This window comes from Saccostrea echinata, unplaced genomic scaffold (assembly GCF_033153115.1).
Source record: "Saccostrea echinata isolate AGI-Se365-2 ecotype Australia unplaced genomic scaffold, CSIRO_AGI_Sech_v1 ptg000001l, whole genome shotgun sequence".
Lineage (NCBI taxonomy): Eukaryota > Metazoa > Mollusca > Bivalvia > Ostreida > Ostreidae > Saccostrea > Saccostrea echinata.
Window position 1 is genome coordinate 52,381,321 of NW_026889750.1, and position 25,821 is coordinate 52,407,141.

The 25,821-nt window shown below is 34.3% G+C and overlaps 2 protein-coding genes across 9 annotated transcripts in view; one reads left to right on the forward strand and one right to left on the reverse strand.

The window, feature by feature from the left end:
• LOC133194406 (uncharacterized) overlaps positions 1–9,801 on the reverse strand; it is a 114,057-nt gene extending 104,256 nt beyond the window's left edge. For both annotated transcript variants that reach the window (XR_009722080.1, XM_061330371.1), the window contains exons 1-7: positions 9,702–9,801; positions 6,420–8,056; positions 4,652–4,738; positions 4,113–4,277; positions 3,699–3,874; positions 2,591–2,740; positions 1,798–1,906 (exon numbers count right to left, since the gene is read on the reverse strand). Coding sequence is in view for 1 of the 2 variants with exons in the window: in XM_061330371.1 (XP_061186355.1) it covers positions 1,798–1,906; positions 2,591–2,740; positions 3,699–3,874; positions 4,113–4,277; positions 4,652–4,738; positions 6,420–8,055 (2,323 nt within the window). In the remaining variant the exon portion in view is untranslated. The remainder of the gene's footprint in view (positions 1–1,797; positions 1,907–2,590; positions 2,741–3,698; positions 3,875–4,112; positions 4,278–4,651; positions 4,739–6,419; positions 8,057–9,701) is intronic.
• Positions 9,802–13,629: 3,828 nt separating this feature from the next.
• The window catches only part of LOC133194461 (myoferlin-like), a 68,088-nt gene continuing 55,896 nt past the window's right edge, over positions 13,630–25,821 (forward strand). For all 7 annotated transcript variants that reach the window (XM_061330424.1, XM_061330418.1, XM_061330446.1 and 4 more), the window contains exons 1-3: positions 13,630–13,825; positions 13,928–13,983; positions 22,501–22,592. In XM_061330424.1, the coding sequence (XP_061186408.1) occupies positions 13,732–13,825; positions 13,928–13,983; positions 22,501–22,592 (242 nt within the window). In that variant the 5' untranslated portion in view covers positions 13,630–13,731. The remainder of the gene's footprint in view (positions 13,826–13,927; positions 13,984–22,500; positions 22,593–25,821) is intronic.

A 25,821-nucleotide genomic window follows, 5' to 3' on the forward strand; every position in this document is an offset into this window, starting at 1 on the left:
AATGTTGTGCAGTCCGGATCTTGCCTATTCTGTAAACCGGCCGCTATTTAAAGAACTTACTGCTCATAATTAGTACAAATTATCTCCTCTAATCCGGCCACTTATTTATACCTGTGCCCGCTGGTCATTAGAGAAGTCTAGTGTGGGGTAATTATTGTCCCGTTAATGTATCGACAGTTTAGATTTTAACAAACGTGATAAAAAAAATTATTAATGGCTCAAGTAAGGCGAGGAAACTCGCAAAAGAATGAGTATATTTATGGTTGCGTGTAGCATGTCTGTAGAAAAACTTGGAGACTTTTCTACTTTCGTTTTGCGTGCACGATGTGCAATTCGAATTACTTTCCTTTGTGTTGCTAGTTTACAACGACCTAAGCAACAGAAGATTTTGGTTCAATATTCATTACCATGATTACATGTATAACATATGAAATTAACAAATACAGTGTCTAAATATTCAAACATATTAATTTTAAAAGAAAGAAATTAATTAGGAATCTGTCCCTAACAAAATAATATTTACAGCTACGGTAAGGTTTTTGAGTGTATTTAAAACATTTAACAATTTTCAAATTTGATAAATGACCAAGAGATATTATATTTCGATACTGAATAAAAAACTTAAACAGAAATGAAAATTCTGAAGAACAAACAGAGTTCAAAACAAACGGAAATAGACGATTTTTTCAAGTGAAACGTAAAAAATGACACATTTGATCAAGTATTTATTTACCACTCTTTGTTTATATCTATGTAATTTTTAACTTGCTATAACGGTTCAATTTTCTCCAATCCGGATGTTGCCTAATCCGGCCAAAAATTTTGGAACCACTGGTCGCCGGATTAGACAAGTTTAACTGTAATTACAGCGATTAGGAGTTAAGAGGTATCAAGTTTATTAAGACCGGCGTGCCACCTATTTTCTACTGTACTAGTAATTTGCTTTTCCCTAAAGCCTCTGGAGTATTTTTATTGTATATATAAATTATGGTCCAAGAAAACAACAACTCCCTGATTTATACCATACTTTTAGAGAAACATTACTTCAGCTATAACCCCAAAAGTCATAAACTAAAGTCCAAATTCATGAGAGTGTAAAGTTAACATCAGATTCTTGGGAGAATTTGAGCAGAATATAGGTGAATTGAGTGGAATAAATTTTATAACATCAACAAACTGAGAAAGTTAACTGCTTTAACAGAGGAAAACTCAACAATGGATTGAAAACAAATCAGCTTACTGATCGACTCTCCGCAACTAAAACAGTCACAACCTAAAGATAAACATAGGCCTTCATTTTAATTGTTACTGGAAGAGGAGAGTTAATTAGGGGGGAAACCATTTTACCTGTTGCTATAAAACAACTTTTGTTGCATGCAAGAAATATCTATAATAACATAATTACTTTACATTTGTATTCATTAAATAAAAATTAAGTATCATAATGTAGTCTACTTTTGTAGATTTATCAAAATTAGACCAAATCTGTAAGAGGAACTTTGAAAAAAAATTCATGTATTCTTCTAGTTTTTGTAACCATGGCAACACTGTTCAACAAATTTAACACTGTATTATAAAAAATAATGAAATCTTATTGTAGTCCACTAGTTTTATTCAATTCAGACCATATATAGAAGGTATGGCATTTGGAAAACAAATTAGAGATGGATGGACATGAGACACTTTTCTATCACACAAGCTGTTCACACTGGTAAATGACCAGTCAAAGCTAACAATGAAGAGAGGTGTACTAGTCTTCTAGTATGTCAGTATGGAGTGACTTAGAATTAAACATACCTGCTTTTTTACGCCAGGCTTTTCCCTGTGGCATCTCACTGCTGAAGTAATCAGCTGACAGCTTACCACAGTTTTCAGAGAAAACCTTCATAGCAGCTCCAGAAAGGGACTAAGAAAATCAAGACATGAGTATTATTTATATCATACATTGGTTACAAACATGTAACAATAATTTATATACACTGTACATCACACATTAGTTTCATTTTTAAAAACAAGGAAAAAATCATCTCAAGTTATTCAAAAGACAAGTCAATTAGATAATGTTTTTTGGTCTCTATGCTGAAAATATGTTTATACTGCCCAGTTAGAACTTATGAACTTACAAAAGTGAATAGTATTACAAAAAAGCAATCAGGAATAAGTGCTCATTGGCGACTGGAATTATATAACATATTTAGTAAAAGTATCAGCATATACATGTATATGAGAGATAATTACTCAGACAATGCAAAAAGCATTCTCAGATTACATCCAAATGGTAAGCACATTTACATAGAGACCAATCAATCACATCCTTCCTTATCTATAACTTACAGCTTATTAAACTTTATCTAAATAATTTTACATTTTAACCTTTGTTTTGAAATGAATGCCTCCAGTAAGATTATAAACCAATCAGCATTGACTGACCTGTAGCTGTAAGTTGACCTCTGACATCTGTTTGGTGACCTTTGACAATTAAGATTATAAACCAATCAGCACTGACTGACCTGTAGCTGTAAGTTGACCTCTGACATCTGTTTGGTGACCTTTGACAATTAAGATTATAAACCAATCAGCATTGACTGACCTGTAGCTGTAAGTTGACCTCTGACATCTGTTTGGTGACCTCTGACAGGTACTCTCCCATCTGTTGGTCACTGATGCGGGATTTACTGAGGTTCTTGGAGCTGAAGAGATGAGCATTGTGCAGGGCCTTCTTTGTTTCATCTGCTAAGATCTATAACAAACAGTTACCGGTACTCTAATAAATACAGTCAGCAAAATCTAGAGATTTGTTCTCATGACCATGATAAGTTAAAGAGGTCATTTCATACTATAGATGTTTCTGGCTTAATAAAAGGAATACATAAACAACCACAGTTGATACTCAATAGAGAATGCAAAATCTAAAATATCTTTGACCTTGATGAATTTAGGTGGTAGTTTCTCTCTATAAATAATTTACAGCTTATTACTATTAAAAAAAGGAAAAAATAAGGACTTTCTGGCATGTTGACATTACTGTAGAAGTACAAATTTTCGTGAGGATAAAATGTAGTTGAAATGTCATCTAAAAAGGTTTCGTGGGCATTAAAATTTGTTGTTTTGAAAGTTACGCTATTCAATATATAGACATAAAAAATTTCGTGTGGGATTTAATTTTGCTGATAATTATTAACAAAGAAATAAATGAAATTTAATCCCCAACTTAATCTCTGCTTTTACAGTATGTACCAAAATAGCCATCTTAAACAAGTCACCATTAGACTCAGTGTTTGAAACTCACCGTAAATTTAGATAGACTGCTAGTGAAAGTTGTCAGCCCTACCAAAAATCTACTGGCCCGAGAAAATAATTGTCTTTTATAAATTTGTTTTTTGCAATAATGTGAACGAGGGTCAGATCATCAAAACTTCGATCTCGAATTATTAGGCTGATGAATTCTACATTTTTGCTTGTAACACTTTGCTACCAATACCATTAGTTGATTTGGGAGAGATTAATCAAATTAATGAATTTCAATTGATAGGAAATTGAACAAGTCCAGCCGGGTGTTGATACGTGCAAATCTGTTAGCCCGCGGCAAAATTTGTGCGTCATGGGCGGTCGGGCGCACATTTATTTCAAACACTGTTAGACTACATATTTTTTAAGCTGAAGACACCTTGAGATATGGGTGATCTATTAGCCGATACCTTGAGATCTGTCTGGGTGACCAAAAGGAAGTTGCCGACAGCCCATGAGGACAGGAAGCTGTGAGATTTGTGGACACACCAACTATGTGCTGCCTGACAGTTTGTAAGCAGACGACAAATAATTCCTGTCACATGGGGGAGGTCCAAATCCTGCTTAGGGAGCAACAAACTGCCATCTATTGAAAGTCAGAAGGCTGGTTGTAAATTTACAGAAAACTATATATATTCCAAACCTCTGCCAAAGAAAATAATATTTTGTCCAAATTGTGTTTTTCAAAATTTGGAAACCATACCAGGACTATACAAATGATGAACAGTATCTTCACTTCTTAACTAATCAATGATTAACAATTTTAACTAGTCTTTTCTAAAATATTTACATCTAAACGTTTTCATTCCCAAGCTTTGCCGTACCTTTCCCAGACTCCTGGATATCTTTGAGGTTTTCCTGAAGAAGACTAAATAGAGGCTGATATGTGTCTCTGAGTAACATCCCAGTCTTAGTGCTGTGATCCCCGCTGGCGAGTAAACACGGGTAACATTTGTCTGACATCTGACACCCCAGGGCCTCGCACATCACTGAAAACAAAAAAATTAACTTTTGACCTTTGCTTTGGAAAGAGTGGCCCTAAACATCATGAACATGCTAAAGAAGATAGATATTTTCCTTATTTATTCTTTACCTAATTAAATTTATAAATTTTGTGAAATACTCAATATATTACACCATATACAGAGTTGAGCAGACAGACAGATGGTCACTCTTTTAGGATACTGATGTATTCTGTGCATATTTAATATTTCTTAAGAACAGAACAAGTTACATATTTGATTAAGGCTGAGGCATCAAACTGAACCTGTGCCTTTCATTTCTAAAACAATATCCAAGCACAAAATACCAAAGTAAATTCAGTACGCTGTTAAAAAAGCTATATATATTAAAGATAACTTACATATATCCCAGGACTGCAGTGCGGTTTGAGCGTGGAGTTTCCTAGCCACGCCCAGAACTGGGGGTACAGCATTGGATGGAAACATATCTAGGAAATAAACATCAGTAAAAGTTACCCGGGGCATTATCATGATTATGTGTGTGCATCAACACGTAGAATGTCTATCATCATGTAACATTCAGTATAATCAAAAATGTAAATTAGAACCTCAACAAATGTATGCAATATCCAAAAAATACTAACTATAAGAAATAACTATAGTTCTGCTCTTTTGCAGCGCATACTGATATAGTTTGGTGATGTATAACTTAACACTAAACAGAAATGTCATTTACTTATCTGCCAACAAAAACTTTGCCGAAAGTCATTAATTTGCCCTCAAAAGAGCACTACCACAGTTAGACTAGAGCTAATTACTATAATAAATAATTAATGCCCATGCAAAGTGGCAATTCAGAATAAATTTTGTCACTTTGGCAAAGAGCTGGATTTTGCAAATGCAACAATTGTGTATGATTAAACTATTTAGCATTGATTAAATTGGAGCTCATCGTTAACGTTTGTTTGAATGTCCGTGTCCATTTCATTTTGTGATAAGACACTTCCCTCTCCAGATACACTTGTCCAATCATTTTTTTTCCATTTTGAAATATTGTGGAAAAAAATCCCCACAGTCGAACATTTTTTTAACTTGCAAACATGAAATTCAAAACATTGCAATCTGAAGGACTCTCTCCCATATTTATTAATAAATGAGGGCAATAGAGACTCAAAAGGTTACATACAGTGCTACTGTATTTTATCACCAAAATATATTCTTACTTTCGTGATAAAAGAAATCATTATAAATATGTTATATTATTCATAAAACTTCATACATGTGATATGTACAGGCTGTACGCAAAATGTACAGTTTTTTGAGCCCATTCATCGTGTACCGGCGGGACACCAAAATTCACGGAATATGAAAATTTGTACAGTATTTTGAATTTCTCGCTAAATGCCGCCATTTTCCTCTCATTCTCGCTCGTGAGACACTGAAAAACGTCACCTGTGTTTGACACTTGACCTTCTGATAATTGTGTAGTGTACACAAACCATCGCGTGCGAAGGTGTGAACTGCCAATTGGGATAATTATCTTGCTATAAATCCGTATCAAATATCCCTTTAGGTAGCTTTATTTTTTAAGGGGCACTTAATTACTGTTAATGTTTCGTATACCTAACTTGATTGAAAAAAATAAAGCCAACTTCAAAAGTTGATATACATGACTTTAGTCTTAATATATGTGAATCTGACCCAGATCTTCGTAGGTATAAAATATACTATGTTTATTACAATGATTACGATGGAATTTCACCAGAATTTAAGCGATATTTTATACCATTTTTTTGTACCGTTTTTTGATAAGCAGTGTACAGTTTTTTCACCCAAATTCCAGTTTTTTTATGGCTCCTGTACAGTTTTGTGGTCTTTGACTTATCACATGTATGAAACTTTGACTTGAAAATAATGTTCTAAAAATTTCTTGATATATCTGTTTAGAGTTGGACAACAATGAATTCGGACGAGTAAATTTGTTGGCAACTTGTCTGATGGACAAGTGGAAATATTTGTTAATGTTAAGCTCTGGATTATATCAAATTACAGACATTTAGTAAAATATAAATATAACACAAACAACATCTTCCAAAGCTATCATGGCTACACTGTTATGCAAATTAAAACTTGGAACCATATTTCAGACCTAATGCACATTTCAAGTACCTTTGAGACAAACATGCTCCATCATATTTCTGATAACGGTTACCACGGTAGCACCACTGAGAACCACACTCCCGAGGTCTCCTATGATCTGGTTTCCACGACAACCCCAAACAGGTTCATAGAAACACTGTTCTAAAGCTGATCCAAAGAATTTCCATAAAACGTCCATGTATCGACTGGTTAGTTGTGAACGTATAGAGCTGTCTGCACTATCACCCCAGGAGACAGTCTTACGCTTAGAATCTGAGCGAGACAGGACAGGTGTGTCCTGTCCTTTGGGGGGCTTAGCGGTGGGACTCTTGGGAGATTTACTTGATTTATGTTTATTTTTGGAGTGACTTTCACTTTTCCTGAGTAGGTTGGTTGAATTGCACACAATGAGTAAAAAGTTTTCAGCAAACTCATTTTCTAGACGAGCAAACTCATTTAGTGGAGGTTCATAAGGAGTGAGATCGGGGGCTCGGACCGAGCCGACCTTGAGGATAGCCCCACTGATAGAGGTCATGCTTCCACTGGCGGTGTGGTAGTCTGACGTGTCCAGGTGGTGGGATATGTGACCAGGGTACTGCACTTCATCATTCCAAACATAATTTGGTAGTTTTCCTGAATACAGGATCCGAGCAAAGTCTTCATTTGCAGTGAAAAAGCGGTGGGTTTCTATGGCAGCATATTTAGCACGTTCAACAGCTATTATGTTGAGAATTTTGGAAAAGGGAATAGATTTCACAGAAAAGGAGACATGTCCTGGATGGTTTGTAACAAGGGGATCCGACTTACATGTCAGGTTCATCATCTCTGACTGAATGTGATCAAGAATAAAATAAGAAGAGTTCATGTACCGACTCTTGGACAAACCAGCAGCTACATTGTTAAAGTCCTCCAGACCTCTCGCAATGTTCCACACAATCTCCTGTGTTAGTGTTGCCATGCTTCCATGAGCAAACACCTGTAAACCAATAACAATTAACTTTTCCATCCAGTAGATTGCATCACTGTAAAGCTGAAAGAGTACCTTTCGTACATACTCTAGGTCAAGGTAAAGTCTTCCAAGTATAGGCTGTAGCCATCGATTATTGTGTAAGCATTGTTTGATGTTATTCCAATGGCCCACGTGAGTTCGGAGATCCTCACATAGAGCATTTAAACAGTAAATCTTACTGGATGGCGCATCCATCAAACAATTCCTCATGATGGCGTAATAAGTACGGTACTCAGCCTGCACCAAGTGTTCTAAGTCCTGTACAAATGCAGAGACACTTTTGATTCTGAACAAGCAGTCTCGGAGGAACTCTAATCGGGATCTTTCTTCCTTGATGGCACGTAGATTCAGGTACTGCTTTCCCAAACCCTGTAGGTGCCGACAATGCATGAAGCTAATGCTGGAATACTCAGGAGTTCGTTTTGTGATGTGGTTTCCAGGATTTACAATTTTGAAAGGTTTTCGAAATAGTTTGAGGGTTTCCTCTGCCTCCGGTACATCGAATATGCAGTCTGTGGAGACTTGGGTATTGTAGGAAGGAGGAGTGTAGTAACGATAAAACTCTGCCGTGTCATCATGATCCTGATCCATCCCAGGTACATGAACTCGACTCAACTCGTTAGAAGGAAGGGTCTCATCCAAAGAGTACGCCTGCATCCTGCAAAGTAAAATCATACGATAATGAGGTTTAATTTAATTAAAATGATATTAAGACAATAGCCTAATGGGACACTTACTCACTTCTTTCACCAGACTCAAACTACTTAGACAACATGGACAAAGAGATAAATTTAAACAATATTTCAGGCATCATAAATCATAAAACTGACCATGAAGGAAAAAATATAAACTTACATGTCACAAGAAGGATGCTTTCAGCTTGTATTATTAACTTGAGAAATTAATACCTTGTTTTTGTTCAACTGAAAAGATTGTTACAGAATTTGTTTTTACATCATGTATATAATCTGAGAAAAGTCACAAATCAGATTTTAGATGAAAACTTTATAGACCAAAGAGAGTTAACTAGCAAGCCTTTGTCTGATCCAAGTTAATGATGTCCAGATTGTGCATAGAATTATTGTTTTAGCTTTTCCTGGTTAAATATTTCATACACTCATCAGCACACTCAATGTTTGGTTACATCAGTTATTAATTTATTTGAAGACTATTTAATAATGTTCTATTTCAGGTTCTGTAAAAGAAGAAATATTCGTTGAGGATTAAATTTCATTAACTTCATTGTCAACAAATTTTATCAACAAAATTAAATCCCAAAAATTTTTATATTATTGCTATATTTTGAATATAGCTACTTTTGAAACAATGAATCAAATTCCCACTAAATCATTTTAGATCAAAAATAAATGAAATTTTATCTCAAAGAAAAGTTCTGTTTCTACAGTACATCCATTATTTGAGGGTAACCATTTCCTAACCAGCCAAAAGCAAATTAAATTTAATTATTTTCATGATTTAAAACAAGTAATTTTTTTATCCTATGAATTTGACCTGTATGCCCTTAATCTTTAGGAAATCCAAAAACATTTATTTCACAACAAATTCTTCTTAACAAATTCATTTCTTTGAGAGATCAGCAGATTTTGAAAATCAGATAAAAATTTCAATGTTAATCATGAAGTTCACTTCTTATTATTTTTAAAACAGCATTTTAAATGTAGCCAAAAGTCACTGACAGCATTAATATAAAAGAAAATACTTCTGTTTATCCAAAGTTTACATTGCCTTGTGATCCATAAAAGAAGCTTTATCGATGCAATCATCAGCAAAATGACTCACATGTTAAGCATCAGAATCCAGACAAGATGAATGCCTTCAATGTAATTATAAATTTGTTACAAGACTCTTAACACGCTGAAAACTGAAGACAGTTATAAATCTTTAAGCAGATGACCATGACTGTCCAGATCCTAGCATTTAAGTTCTAAGGAAATATTGACACATGTGTTTACTTAGACCATATACACTGGCATTCAGACTGAAAGACTATCCCTAAAGGCTTGTTTACATTACCCCGAGATATATCTAACATTCAAAACTGGGGCATTTTAAACATAATCAACGATTTCATACTCACAAAAAACATTGAAAAATAACAGAAAAAGCACGTGTTATTTGATATCGCACTATCAGTTTCTTCTTTTCGCCGCTAATAGGAAAATCTGGTACAGTGCCAGTTGATGAAAACATTATTTTCATCAACGATAAACTAATTAAGACAGCATATCCTTATAGTAAATTTTCGGTTAATTGTACAATAATTGACAAGAGAAATAGGGTACCTTATTATGAATTTGGTATTCTTCCAGGTAAAAGAGAATTATCACAACATGCAAATTTGGTAATTGTATACATGCTCGCCATGTTTCCACAAACACTCTCTGTCACGTGACTAAGGATATTCTAATTTAAAAACCGTAATGTAATTGGAAAAACGGATTTTGAAAATCATCGAGCTAGGGAAAAAATCTCTATGTAAAATTTATACTAGAAATTTTCTTTAATTGTCAGATGGACCTGTGATAATGAAATACGTTAATAAATGCTCTCGTTTCAAAATCCATGTTTCCACAACAATCGCCAATGCAGAGTTGTCGTTCCTCTCGGACACCTCTGCAATATTTTTGACATAAAAGGGGGAAAAGAAGATATTCCGAGGATTATTTCAAATTAAACTAATAGTATATTAGAATACCAAAATAGGAAAAAGGTGTGTCGACCCCAGATTTAAAAAAAGAAAAATAAAACATGGCAAAGAGGGGGGGGGGGGTTCGTGCCCTCAAGTGTCTGTGGTAATCCCCACGAAAATTAGTGATTTCGCATTAAGTTTTAATAAAATGATGGCTCATAGAAACATTATTGAAAAAAGTGTGAGCATTGTCATAATTTACATTATTTTTGATATTGTTAATACCTCCTCAAAATCTTTATTTTTTTATTTGTACCAGGGACTTATATACTAATTATAAAGGTTCCTGTTTGTACATGTACGAGAACATACCTTCCAACAATTTTAAGAGAGTATACAATCCGGTAGCGGTTCCAGCGAGGTTGAGTTCAGCTGCAGATCTGTAGCTCTCCGAAAAAAAATATATTGACAGACCGGTCTGTCAATATATTTTTTTTTCGGTGAGCTACAGATCTGCAGCTAGGTTGAGTTCAGGGGGTCCTCGACCCTCCTGCGAGTTTCGGAGTTGAAAATTATATATATGGCAAAATACTAAACGTTATACGTACATGTAATAAGGAAAGAATGAAAAAAAGGCCAAAGATAAGGAACAATGATCGATCTCATAAAATCTTCAAACAATAAATCTGTGGAAAGGGCATAAACACGGACCCCTGGACATTCCAGAGGTGGGATCAGGTGCCTAGGAGGAGTAAGCATCCCCTGCTGACTGGGCACACCCGCTGTGAGCCCTATGTACTGATCAAGTAAACGCCGGGAACAATCCGTAGTCAAATTAGTATAAAAACAAAGGTCTATAACAATTGGCAGGAAACAAGTCAGCCAAAATACGACCCGGTGATACGTTATATTTGATTCTAAGGTCATTATAATGACCATAGAATTTACGGAATGCTGACTTTAAACGAGTTGTTGCAATCCCTGCAACATCAACTTATGTGTGAGTAGCCTGCCTCGAATTAAAAACTGATCGTACTTAGAGCATGCTCTTGAGTAGGGAATAAGTTGGGAGACATAAACACCATATTTAGGTGATAGCGGAATACTACTACATAAATAAGGAATGTTGAAGATGGAAAAAGAACTGAGAATCCCCCCCCCCCCCAAGGAAACATGTTTCCCACTTTTGGTTACATTTTTTGTATTTTAAAGAATTTTTGGCCCGGACCCCCCCCCCCCCCCCCCCGGCAAGAATTTCAGAGTTATTGAATTTCTATAGGAAAGTAACCCAAAATATGCCCTTGAAATGACTTTTTACCCCCCCCCCCGCCCCCCCCCCCCAGTCCCCACTTATACACACATAAGCACAAGAAATAGGGTTTTTGCCTGCGGTGATCTACTAGTGGCTCGCTCTTTCTGTTTTGTTAAAAATAATTTCCATTACGATTTTTTTTTAAGTTGGTACCCCCCCTTTCCAGAAAAGTCCTAGATCCGCCCTTATACAATCACAATTTACTGAGCCACATCGTACCTTGCGGACAAGCATGCAGGTCTTTGACTCTGTAGACAAGTAAACAGACAGGTTTTTGACTCTGTAGACAGAGAAACAGACGGGCATGTGGACAGGTAAACAGACAGGTCTGTAGATAGGTAAACAGACGGCTAGATCTAAGAATTATATCAGGTAAACAGACAGGTCTGTGGGCGTGTAAACAGACAGGTCTCTGAAGAGGTAGACAGACAGGTATGTGACTCTGTGGACAGGTAAACACATTGGTCTGTGGACAGTTAAACGGACAGATAAACAGACAGGTCTCCAGACAGGTAGACACACAGGTATGTAGGACTATATATACAGAACAGTTTGTGGTCAGCTAGATAAACAGACAAATGTGTGTAAGATTAAACAGACAGGAATGCGTATGCAGATAAACAGACAGATAATGGTGGACAGGAAAATAGACAGTCTGTGGACGGGTTAATTAATAGACAATAGGTATGCATACAGGTAAACAAACAGATTTGTCACAGTGGTCAGGACAATATGACAGATAAACAGAAAGGTATTTGTACAGGTAAACAGACAGACTCACATCTTGGACGTATATTGCAGTGATACAAAATGTCTTTTCTGACGTTCAAGAATGGGAATTCCTGACTCGGACCCCCAATCAGTTAAGCCCCCCACCCCACCCCGATGGACCTCGTGCCGTAATAAATCACCGTTTCCGAGCCCTACATTGTTAAACACACATTTATTAATTACTCATGGGATTTCAGAATCGGATTTAAAAAACATTATGAAAATAATTAAACTTGTTTTTCTAAGTGTTCATCAAATTATCTTCTCATTCTGAAAAAAATTATCCATATTTTCATTCGCAAATTTTGAATACATGTCAGTCGTGGTTCTTCCTGGTCCAAGGGGCGATGAACTGAACCAATGAAAATATTCCTATTCCATTTCCTATGTCAAGTTTGACCCTTGATCGACCTTGTGACTTCAAATTCAAAGGACCCTCTCTACACTGCACCATAATTTCAGGTATAATACTTTTGTGTTGTTAGACTAACCCACCATTTGACATTAAAGTAGAATAAATTGTAATCTTCAATCACTGTACTATGACATAATTTAAAATTATAACCCAAGTATTCTAAACATTATATTAGACCAAGATAGAATAGTTGAAAACTTTATTTGCATGTAATTTCTCCATTTGAGTAAAAGCGATTTTTCTTTATTAATATTATTACTTCATCGTCTTTGATGATTTTTTTCTGGATAAAAAAGCCACGCTCCCTATATTAAAAATAAATTAGTTAATTTCAAAATATCCTCCATTACGCTATATAATTTTCTCAAAGTCTAAAAAACATTTTTCAGTAGTGTATAAAGGGGGCTAGCTAGATGATTTCAATCCCAGCGAAGTTAATTGGTTTTAGTTAACCAAATTTTAATATCCTTTAATTCTCTTCATTTCGTATTTCCTAATCATATGGGCAATGTTAAGTATAAAAAAGTGAGATGTTTCACCAGAGACATACCAAGGCCGTAACTAGGCTCATTTTTTTAAGAGAGGTAATGGATCTGGGGGCCACCCGAGTCCCAAGCGGGTCCAGGGTACGTAGTGTCCTGATGGGGGTTCTCGGGGGAGGGGGGTCGAGTTCCCGAAACCTGGATTTTAGCAAATTAAAGACTTAACCTTTGAAAGTTTTCACGTTTTGAATTATTTTTACATGCGTTCTAAACGATAATGAACAGCTGATGAAGCACCTGGTGAGATGATCAATTTACAGAAATTGAAACAAAAGTTGAGAGTATTTATATTAGGCCAAATTTAGTACAAGGAAACACATAATTTTAATTAATTAATTAAAGTTCAAAGTATTTTTTTTTCTCTTTTTAGAAAACTCTAAAATTTTTGAGGCATTTGCCTCATTTGCCTCAATGGTAGTCATACGGCTTTGTCCTGATTTAATTTTCGCGGCAAATGTCTTCGTCATCACTCGGAAGTCATCGATAACGTTACAGATTTCCGAAAGTTTCCGGAAGAAAGGGTGCGACTAACAAGTCAAGTAACCAACCTGTGTCGATCATCGTTTTAAGTGGATTGCATACTATCACCGAGGAAGAAAAAAGAAAACAAAATGCGAGAGTGAATCCGGAATAATCAGTCACCATGTCTCTGCAAGTGGTGGTCATCAAGGCCACGAATGTCCCGAATGCAGAGAAATTTGGAGAAAGTGATCCGTACGTAGCCATCGAATTCCAAGGTAAGTTTTTAAGAGATGCTCAGTATGTAATACCTGATGTGAACCGAGGCGTGTATTCGCTTTTCTGGACATTCTGATGAATATGTTTATGTTTCTCTCCAGGTATAAAGAAGAAAACAGAGGTGATCAAATCCAATCTAAATCCAGTTTGGAATGAGGTGGGTCTATTTCTATATTGCAAAACTTCTCAATTCAAGTTTAAGTTCCACCTACTGAACAATAACAACAACATTGAAAGGGCTTTGTACTAGATCTCTATATTATGTTAATGTAGAATGCATATTTGTGTGCATATTACTTATCTTTTAAATGTACACAGAAGTCACTTTTAACCTGAGAGCCGAATATATATATATATATATATATATATATATATATATATATATATATATATATATATATATATATATATATATATATATATAAACGGCAAAAGATAAATAATATATATATATATACTTCAGTATTTGTATTTTCAGTAAGTCTATTTTATTAATTAATTTTCTACATTGCATGCAGTTAGAATCCCCTTTGCACCAATGTTAACTATGTTAACATGACTAAATTTTGTTGGACATATTACACAAACTGAATGAGTAGGTGTGACATGTATAAGAGTCATTGAGATATTTTGCCTGTGGGTGTGATGTTAAGACACTGGCTATAACAAACTATAAACAGGGGTCATACCTATACAACATAACACCTGATTCACTTATTGCCAAATGCATAAATGATGTAAATTCACCTTGCATATTATATATTCTTCAGTCAGTGTATAATTACATATATAAAGGCCAAAACTGAAATATTCAAGTTTCAGTATTTTTAATACATTTATGTTGAAATCATGAAATACTAGTAAGATGTGAATCATCCAAAGTAATTCATAGCAATATTTGCCTAAAGACATTTAATTCATTAGTTAAGGATCTCCCACGCAAAGATGTGAACGGCCCACTGCTTTTTGTAGTTTTCTGTTTTTTAAATGACTCAGCAGTTTGATAAAAGCCTGATTTTGTGCAAAGGATCATTTTCTTATTTCAAATTCTTAACTGATTGTAAAAGGTACTTTAAATTGATGAAGTTTTGTCTCACATATATTTGTAATCTCCATGCAGTAAAAAATTTATGGAATGCACTGGCTCTCTTATCAGAAATTAATACTGAACTGGTCATCAGTCAATAGTGACCAGTCATCGGTCATAACGTCCAGTCAGCTGTCAACATTGGTCAAGGATACAAAACTGCACTGGTCAGCAGATTTAACCAGAACCATTCTCAGCTTACTAAAAAAATTAACCCAGGTTGTCAATTACATAAACATTTTTAAACATCCAGGTTTTGTATGTATTTGCACATACAAAGAAAAGCATAATCTTTATCATTATTATGGAAGTTTAAATCCCATATTTTGAATGACCCTAAAGCAGTTTATAAAAACAGTTTACAGAAGGATATTATTTTAAAGGAAGACAACAGAGCTACTACATGTTTTACCCACAGAAAGAAACAAATAATGAAAAAAAAGAGAGAAATAGAAAATCTTGGCCAGGATTTCTGCTGTGAATGCAAATTTAATTTTGTGGATGGTTAGGGGAAAAATGTTGAAGAGTGGGTTGGAATGTAGATTTAAACTTCTTTGTGGGTGAGGTTTATGTGTAATTAATCGGTCGGGTCATACCTGTGTTGTGATAATACAGACTTTGATGGCAATCCCACACTTAGTGATACTCTCACAGCCCCTATATATAAGAAAACAATTACCCAGTGTTTGAATCACGTAGGTAGTACAAGTTTGTATCACGTTAGTACCAGTACAAGTACTAGAGAGGCAGCTGAGTCAGCAGTGACTTTTCTGGTACATTTATAGTATATATAGCTAGTACCTGTAACCTGTTTGTATGTGTATGATTGCATGAGAGTTGTCCAATGAATAATAAAAAATATCTGTTATTATTTCCTTAGTGCAACTAGTAAACAACAGATTTATAGTTTTATCATGCATGTACAATTGAAGAATATACTAGGATGTTTTGCTTTGTGGTATAATCATAGTAATACATGTATTATCAAATTTACCACAGTCAATTAGAGCAATGTGATAATTGTATCCTGAACTTTAAATTTGTGTGTACAGCCACCAGTACTTGTAAAGGGCATAAAAACTGGGAGAAGTTGGGAAAGAATAACTTTCAGTTTGCTCCATGTGATAAAAATACATCATCTTATTTTCTTCAGTTGAAAATAATTTTTCTTGTTTTTGTAACTGGTAGTAAACTCAGTAAAAAGACAACAGTTAATATACAACATGTACAAGGGTTACAAATGACCAGAGATAAATTATTACATTTAAACTTTTCAATTTAATGTCTGCCTGTTAGTGCCAACTTAATGGTAAATATTTTTTCTTCTTTTTTCTAGATGCACATATTAGATTATATGTCATTGAATCAATGAGAATTTTTGAATAATGCTATATAACTAAAACTTGTTAACAGTAAGTTGAAATAGAATTATTGATCATACATGTATTGAAAATCTGTCTTAACACATAAAGTGCATTTCTCATCCTCAAGATAAACATTCAAATGACTAACTCATTAAAAAAAAAAATATATATTAAAGATGTGAAAGTCGCTAAATTTCACACGCAGATGATCACAAGAGCTCTTCTTCGAGCTGTGTATTAATAATGATTTTGAAATGCTATAAATCAATGATGAGCAATGTAAAAAGACAAAGTGATGATAATAAAAACAAACCGGAAATTTTAAACACTTAGAAATCCTTAAAAAAAAAGGATGTTGTCTAGTTTTTGCCTTATAAGCAGAGAATTTAACAAGATAATCAAATTTTTAAGGACAGTATTTTTCAGATGAATCAAAAATTTTTGCAAAAAAAAAGAGAAACAAATGAAAAGAGACAAACATTTCAATCCAATTTAATACAGATTCACAGAAAAATTCAATTATTATAGCACTTTTTTTTTAAGGTTCTTTTGAAAAAAATCAAATTGTGAAACTTCAGAAATGATTTAATATTTAGGCATATATATTTCTTTGTTTCATTTAAACAAATACATTAAAATAGACATTTCAGCTAAGTATTGGTCCTTAAATTTGTATTTAATTACAAGTTTGTATAAAGTACAATCAAACCTTAGGATCTCAAACTTGTATCTTTTAAAAAGACTGGCCCAAAACCATAATAATAATAGTAATATTTAATTTATATTGTATTACTTAGTAGTACAACTTAACAAAACAAGAAACGACAGAACTTCGACGCACAACTCGGTCAAGTTAACTAGCCCCACTGTGAATGAACTCGGTCAAGTAAACTAGCCCCACTGTGAATGAATTTTGTTATGCTTAAAAAAATACTGACCAAAAGGGCAGATGCCCTCTTCAATATATACACTGATGAATTGCTGCTTGTTATGGCTAGGCTAGATATCTAGGTCTGTTAAGGCACTGTATGCATTGATGCTTGTTATGGCTAAACTAGATATCTAGGTCTGTTAAGGCACTGTATGAATTGATGCTTGTTATGGCTAAACTAGATATCTAGGTCTGTTAAGGCACTGTATGAATTGATGCTTGTTATGGCTAGGCTAGATATCTAGGTCTGTTAAGGCACTGTATGAATTGATGCTTGTTATGGCTAAACTAGATATCTAGGTCTGTTAAGGCACTGTATGAATTGATGCTTGTTATGGCTAGGCTGGATATCTAGGTCTGTTAAAGCACTGTATGAATTGATGCTTCACAGTTATGGCTAGACTAGATATCTAGGTCTGTTAAAACACTGTATGAATTGATGCTTGTTATGGCTAGGTTAGATATCTAGGTCTTTTAAGGCACTGTATGAATTGATGCTTGTTATGGCTAGTCGAGATATCTAGGTCTTTTAAAGCACTGTATGAATTGATGCTTGGCTAGGCTCAATATCTAGGTCTGTTAAAGCACTGTATGAATTGATGCTTGTTATGGCTAAACTAGATATCTAGGTCTGTTAATGCACTGTATGAATTGATGCTTGTTATGGCTAGGCTAGATATCTAGGTCTGTTAAGGCACTGTATGAATTGATGCTTGTTATGGCTAAACTAGATATCTAGGTCTGTTAAGGCACTGTATGAATTGATGCTTGTTATGGCTAGGCTGGATATCTAGGTCTGTTAAGGCACTGTATGAATTGATGCTTCACAGTTATGGCTAGACTAGATATCTAGGTCTGTTAAAACACTGTATGAATTGATGCTTGTTATGGCTAGGTTAGATATCTAGGTCTTTTAAGGCACTGTATGAATTGATGCTTGTTATGGCTAGTCGAGATATCTAGGTCTGTTAAAGCACTGTATGAATTGATGCTTGTTATGGCTAGGCTAGATATCTAGGTCTTTTAAAGCAGTGTATGAATTGATGCTTGTTATGGCTAGGCAAGATATCTAGATCTGTTAAAGCACTGTTATAATGAATTGATGCTTGTTACAGCTGGGCTAGATATCTAGGTCTGTTAATTAGGCACTAAACGAATTGATGCTTGTTATGGCTAGATATCTATATATCCAGGTCTATTAAGGCACTGTATGAATTGATGCTTGTTATGGCTAGGCTAGATATCTAGGTCTGTTAAAGCACTGTATGAATTGATGCTTGTTATGGCTAGGCTAGATATCTAGGTCTGTTAATGCACTGTATGAATTGATGCTTGTTATGGCTAGGCTAGATATCTAGGTCTTTTAAAGCACTGTATGAATTGATGCTTGTTATGGCTAGACTAGATATCTAGGTCTGTTAAAACACTGTATGAATTGATGCTTGTTATGGCTAGGTTAGATATCTAGGTCTTTTAAGGCACTGTATGAATTGATGCTTGTTATGGCTAGTCGAGATATCTAGGTCTGTTAAAGCACTGTATTAATTGATGCTTGTTATGGCAAGGCTAGATATCTAGGTCTTTTAAAGCAGTGTATGAATTGATGCTTGTTATGGCTAGGCTAGATATCTAGGTCTGTTAAAGCACTGTATGAATTGATGCTTGTTACAGCTGGGCTAGATATCTAGGTCTGTTAATTAGGCACTAAACGAATTGATGCTTGTTATGGCTAGATATCTATATATCTAGGCCTATTAAGGCACTGTATGAATTGATGCTTGTTATGGCTAGTCGAGATATCTAGGTCTGTTAAGGCACTGTATGAATTGATGCTTGTTATGGCTAGGCTAGATATCTTGGTCTGTTAAAGCACTGTATGAATTGATGCTTGTTATTCTAGGTCTGTTAAGGCACTGTATGAATTGATGCTTGTTATGGCTAGGCTGGATATCTAGGTCTGTTAAGGCACTGTATGAATTGATGCTTGTTATGGCTAGACTAGATATCTAGGTCTGTTAAAACACTGTATAAATTGATGCTTGTTATGGCTAGGTTAGATATCTAGGTCTTTTAAGGCACTGTATGAATTGATGCTTGTTATGGCTAGGATAGATATCTAGATCTGTTAAAGCACTGTATGAATTGATGCTTGTTACAGCTGGGCTAGATATCTAGGTCTGTTAATTAGGCACTAAACGAATTGATGCTTGTTATGGCTAGATATCTATATATCTAGGTCTATTAAGGCACTGTATGAATTGATGCTTGTTATGGCTAGGCTAGATATCTAGGTATGTTAAAGCACTGTATGAATTGATGCTTGTTATGGCTAGGCTAGATATCTAGGTCTGTTAAAACACTGTATGAATTGATGCTTGTTATGGCTAGGCTAGATATCTAGGTCTGTTAAAGCACTATATGAATTGATCCTTTTTTATGACTAGGCTGGATATCTAGGTCTGTTAAAGCACTGTATGAATTGATCCTTGTTATGGCTAGGCTAGATATCTAGGTCTGTTAAAGCACTGTATGAATTTATGCTTGTTAATTGGCTAGGCTAGCATATTGTACAAGATCATAGTTTATGTTGCATGAGCTTAATGTAGCTGCTACGATCTTGAATGCAGCCCAGTTATTAAGTGCCCATACGTAAGAATTGTAGACCAATATTCTTTTTTATAATATAAATCTACATTGTTGAATTTATTTTAAATGAATGAATTGTTGACTCAGAAATTCAAGTATATTGAAATATTGTCATGGAAACATCTGCTCTTTAATTAATTATTCTGACATTCTATTGTCACTGGTTGATTAATTTTAATTGTGAATTATGCCTCACATTCCAATTATTATAAAATTAAACTTTAATTGAAAATGTTTATGGGAGGTAAAAGTTCTCGGTTATCAGCCGCTGACTTGTAATTAAGACATCGTTAGCTTGTTTATCAGCATGTTAATCTATTACAGTACTGTATACAGTTAGATCCACCTGTTTAGTGTAACATGCATAAAAAGGACATGAATCATTTTGAATATCATTACATAGATAAAAGTATTTCTATCTACCGGTAATTTTTTCAGCATTTTAACTGAAAACAATAATTAATCATAAACTGCCTTAATAATTGATCAACTGTGACATACTTTTGATACCTGATGAATGTATCATCTTAATTTGTATGAGTTAGCTATTTGTTATAAATTAATATGGTAAAACTGATGAGCGTAAATGTTTCCTGAAGTATGCCTGCTTAAATCATATCACAAGTGAAAATCCTCAGGAACTTTCAGAATTGACATAGTACAACTACAGTTGAACTTTGTTATCTTGAACACTATTATCTCGAATAGCATGGATATATATTTCGAAGAGTTTTAGAAGTCCAAACCACTTATTCTTTAAGTATAATTTACCCATGATATCTCGGTTATCTTTAAGTTTTTCATCTTGCATTCCATCGAGTTTGAGATAACGAGGTTTGACTGTTTTTTTTTCCAAATGCACAATAACTGACAGACAGTCTATACGTTATTTCCCGTTTTAGGTTTTAATCATGCCTTCTTACTAACTTTAATACATTTATTTCTCCTCATCAATTTATTTTTGAGTATGTGAACTCATGGTATTTTTGAGTATGTGAACTCATATTTTTGAGTATGTGAACTCATGATATTTTTGAGTGTGAACTCATGATATTTTTGAGTATGTGAACATGGTGAACTCATGATATTTTAGAGTATGTGAACTCATGATATTTTTGAGTATGTGAACTCATGATTTATCTCAAATGCTTATTCTGGATCAAATTTCATTGTAAACTCAGATATTTTATAAGATTTATATTAAAACACACCTGAAATATGTTGCACATGTTTTATATATTGGGAGAGTAAGCTAGACAACAAAAAGAAAATAGAAAAATATATATATATATATAAATGGCAATAATTGAAACCTCTAATGCATTAATAAAATGTTCCCTTATTACTTAAATAATATATAATTTTATACTATAAATCATTATGCCCCTATAGCATTAACTCCTACAGAATTAAATCTTACCATAGATTTCCGGGCCCCAGAGAAGGATTCTGTTTTTAAAGTAAAAAATTCTAGGTTACAGTGTTATAGATGTTTTGCTTACAGGAATTCCATTGGAAAACCCAGGTTTCTATAGCATTAGCCTAAACAAACCCCTGCGCTGACAGAATTGCTATTTGGCCATCACAGCTCAGTAGACTGTATCAACCACAAACAGATTCTGCTGAATGGATTATTAAATAAGACAGACCTTTTTAATATCAATAACTATATATAAAAACAGGATACATTCCAGGGAGAGTGCAATGTCCTATTAATAGTTTTCATTTCTTAAAATCCATTTAAAAACTTTATTTTTAAAATCTACATATATAAAATAATTTTATTGCAAAAAAAGTATGTCTTTTGTGAAGTTTTTCTTAATCTTGATAATCGTTGATGAATATTTTTTTTAATTTTTCTAGCTACGTATATGTAAAATGATTATATACTTGTTATTTTACAAAACATTGGCACATAAGCAATCTTTATAAAATTATAATATGCTGTATATTTTTATAACATTGGTCTTGCACAAAATCTTGCACTACAGAAAAGATTACCCTGTTCGTCACGTTCATATTTATACTTCAGTTCCAAATTTGATTCCTGTATCAGATTATAATCAGATGCATTCTGCATTAATTACAAAGTTATCAGTGAGCGTCTACCAGTCATTACTTCACCATGTAAATGCAAATTGGGCTTACACCTGTATAAGAAGGGTTGATCAACAGTGTTGAAAACTGTGTTAATAAATTGCAGATCAGGACATTTCTTCCTAATTTCCAAAGATTTGGTTCATAATGAGGGAAGCCATTTTAAACTATATTTTCTGTATAAAATCTTACTGTTCATGTTTGAAAAGGAACAAAATGAAAGCTATATTTTTTTATATTGCCATGATGCAATTTGTGAAAGTCAGAAATCAGATTGATTTAGTTAACATACATATATTCAAACTCGCATGTGAACACATTGCTGACATGATGAAGTTTGGAATTAAATTCCTGGGGTATCAGTGAGCAGGGTTAACACATAACATTCTACATGCTTGTGACAATATGTATTCATTATCAGAATATTTGAAAGGAAATTAATCTATTATGTATTAAAAACTGAAACTCCTTGGCCCTTGCTCTATAAATTGTTGTTTTCATTCATCCTGTTCATTTAAAGCATATGAAGAAAATTGTTTTCTTTTTCAGACTTTTGAGATTGATCTAAGTGGAAGACCATTAACAGCTTCAGATGAACTGCAAGTTAGTGTCATGGACTGGGAGAGGGTGGGCCGAAACAGGTAAATAACTCTTAACGATATCCACCAACCACTTACCTTCAGATCAGGTAAATTATTCAGATCCAACTACTACTTGCCTGTAAAACAGGTAATGACTCATATCCATTCACTACTCACCTGTAAAACAGGTAAATGAATCATATCCCTTCACTACTCACCTGTAAAACACGTAAATGACTCATATCCCTTCATTACTCACCTGTAAAACAGGTAACGACTCATATCCATTTTCTACTCACCTGTAAAACAGGTAATGACTCGTGTCCATTACTACTCACCTGTAAAACAGGTAAATGACTCATATCCATTCACTAGTCACCTGTAAAACAGGTAATGACTCATATCCATTCACTACTCACCTGTAAAACAGGTAATGACTCATATCCATTCACTACTCACCTGTAAAACAGGTAATGACTCATATCCATTCACTACTCACCTATAAAACAGGTAATGACTCATATCCATTCACTACTCACCTGTAAAGAGGTAATGACCCATTTCCATTCACTACTCACCTGTAAAACAGGTAATGACTCATATCCATTCACCACTCACCTGTAAACAGGCTCCTGGGTCATAAAACTTAGACAAGCTCACTTTTGATCTCAGTCTCATTTTCCACTATAAATTTCTTTTGTAAAAGTGAGACTGAGCTCAAAATTGTGCTCATCTAAGTTTTATGGTCCCAGAGCCAGGTTATGACTCATATTCACCCACTACTTACCTGTAATATAGGTATGACTCCTAACTACTCACTACAGACAAATAGACGGATGGACAAACAGACACGGAGCAAAGTGATCCCTAAGTGTTGCACTGCTTTGAGGGGACACAGACACATTGTTTGTGGGGGACCAATGTTCCTGGATTTATATTGATTCCTGAATCTACCGTATAAACAAGTAACCCACAAAATTATGTCCCCATGAACAAATAAAATTTGTCTTGCCCACGAACACTGACCCCCATGAATTAAAATGATTCGACAATATTTTGTAATTTCTGTCTCTGAATCCTTTCAGTGTTATTTTGCAGAACTTGATCTTTCATTCTCAGAAAGTGTACAATTTTAATGATTGATACATAGACCTGGCAGGGATCATTATGTTAACATGGTTAAGGAGACATCTTATGTACAGTGTTATTATGCTCATCATATTATAGTGTTCTTAACCTTATAACACATTAAGAGAGTGTCATAATCTACGAGTGTTTTCTCTCCCGTTAGGGAAGTGTTTTAGTAAAGTACAAACACTCATGTTCATTATTACAATCAGTGATGAAAATAAGTGGCAATCTACGTGATCTACTTATCATTTTCTTCATATTTTGTAGTCCACTTATTTAAATGGTTTTTAAGACTCTTAACATGAAATGATTAAAAAGCAGTTTTTGATGCAGTATCAGCATACTTACTGTAGATGCAGAAATGTCATTATTCCCTATAGATGTATGCATTGGATCAGGTGTAATATGTATACCTGTACAGTGACATGCTGCACAGCTGGAGTTAATGTAAGAAGCTAAATAAACAGTATACATTTAGGTTAATAAAGCATAAATATCTGATCCACAATATTTCAGATGCATGCAGGTGTAAACATATATATGGAATATTTGTGAAACTAACAAAAACTATTATGGAGAATATTGACTTTGGGTTAGACTTTGTCAGTAGTTATTCTGTTTATAAGTAGTTGTCATAAAACAAGTGAATGACTACCGAAACAATGCTAAGCAACACCAAACATTAGCTACATGACTCCCCCCCCCCCCCCCCAATAAATCGTATAGTAAAATATACCTATAAAGGATTATGTCACTAAAGATTTATGCCCATGTAGAATTTCATTGTGCCAGAATTGCAAATTTTTCTAAGTCATTAACCTAAAGTGAATTTGATTGATTTTGTACCATGGAATTTTTTGTACTACAAAGATTAATCTACCATTGAAAGGAGGCAGTATTTGAATTATTTATGGTTCACGCTGCATTGCGGTAGAGACTTTTCCAAAGCAAAAGATGAATCAGATCCAACCTCTGCAATATACATGATATATACTTGATCACTTTGTAACCATAGTAATTAGGAAGCATTTGAGTAATTACATGAATTATCAACTTTAACGTTTTTCTGGATACATTCCAGTGAATATGCATTTTGTGAAATATGTCCATGGGAAAAGTCTCAGTTTATAACCCCTTCAATTTTTTTTAAAAAGAGGAAGTATCTGTTTATAGAAATTTTCCCCCTCCAAACAAACACTGCATTAATTTAATAACAGCTAGATCAGCAAAGATTCAAGAGTTCATAAAAGATGTATACACAAGGGATTTAGATTTCTTTATTGGGTTGTTTTGCCCAAGGAGACACACTTGCCATCAAAAGTGTCTGTCTGTCTGTTAAGCTCTATCTGTTTGTCTCCTGAAAATAAAAGATGCAGGTCATACTAGTAACTTCACTGAGTTTAAACAGCAGTAATAGTGGCTTGGAATTAATAAATATATTATCTGTAGTTCATTATTAATTTTAGGGAAATTATTGACAATAGACACCCGTGCAATGTTAGAACATGTACTGTTGAGTCACAATACACCTTTATTTGATCAAGTTCAGGTATAAATAAGAATGGCAGGTATACACGAAATGGCGGGTGTGCCATACAGACATGAAATTCATCTTTGGCAGTTTATCAATTATAGAGTTTTAATGTTTATCAAGTGTAGTGTCCTTATAGGCCATTGGTTGTATATGTAGGTAGATAAAGTAAGAATCCCGGCCAGGTATTTTAACTCCGAGATCAGACATTCCTGCTGGTATATGTCGTAATGACAGTAAACATTTCACCTATAGAGGTTAAGTGTTGACAAGGTGTGGGATGTGGTCATGTTTTATGAAATAAAAATTTACGGAGAAAATATCTCACTGATTGATCGACACCAACAAGAATGACATGTAATTAATTACTTATGATGAATTAATTAGTTATGACAATAAAACACTGACTCATATTTTTCTGTTTTCTTAATAATAATGAGAGGGGGCCCAGGGGATGCACAGTCTCAATCATTCAGTAAAGTATTTTGTGCACAAGTACTCTTATTCTGAGTTGCTATGTGGATGGAGGCAGACCAAATGGCTGTCATAAACTGCTTGATATAACCTAAATCAAAGAAGAGTTTACAAGGCATTTTAAATGTGTGCAGCAGACTGCAGCTTGTCCAT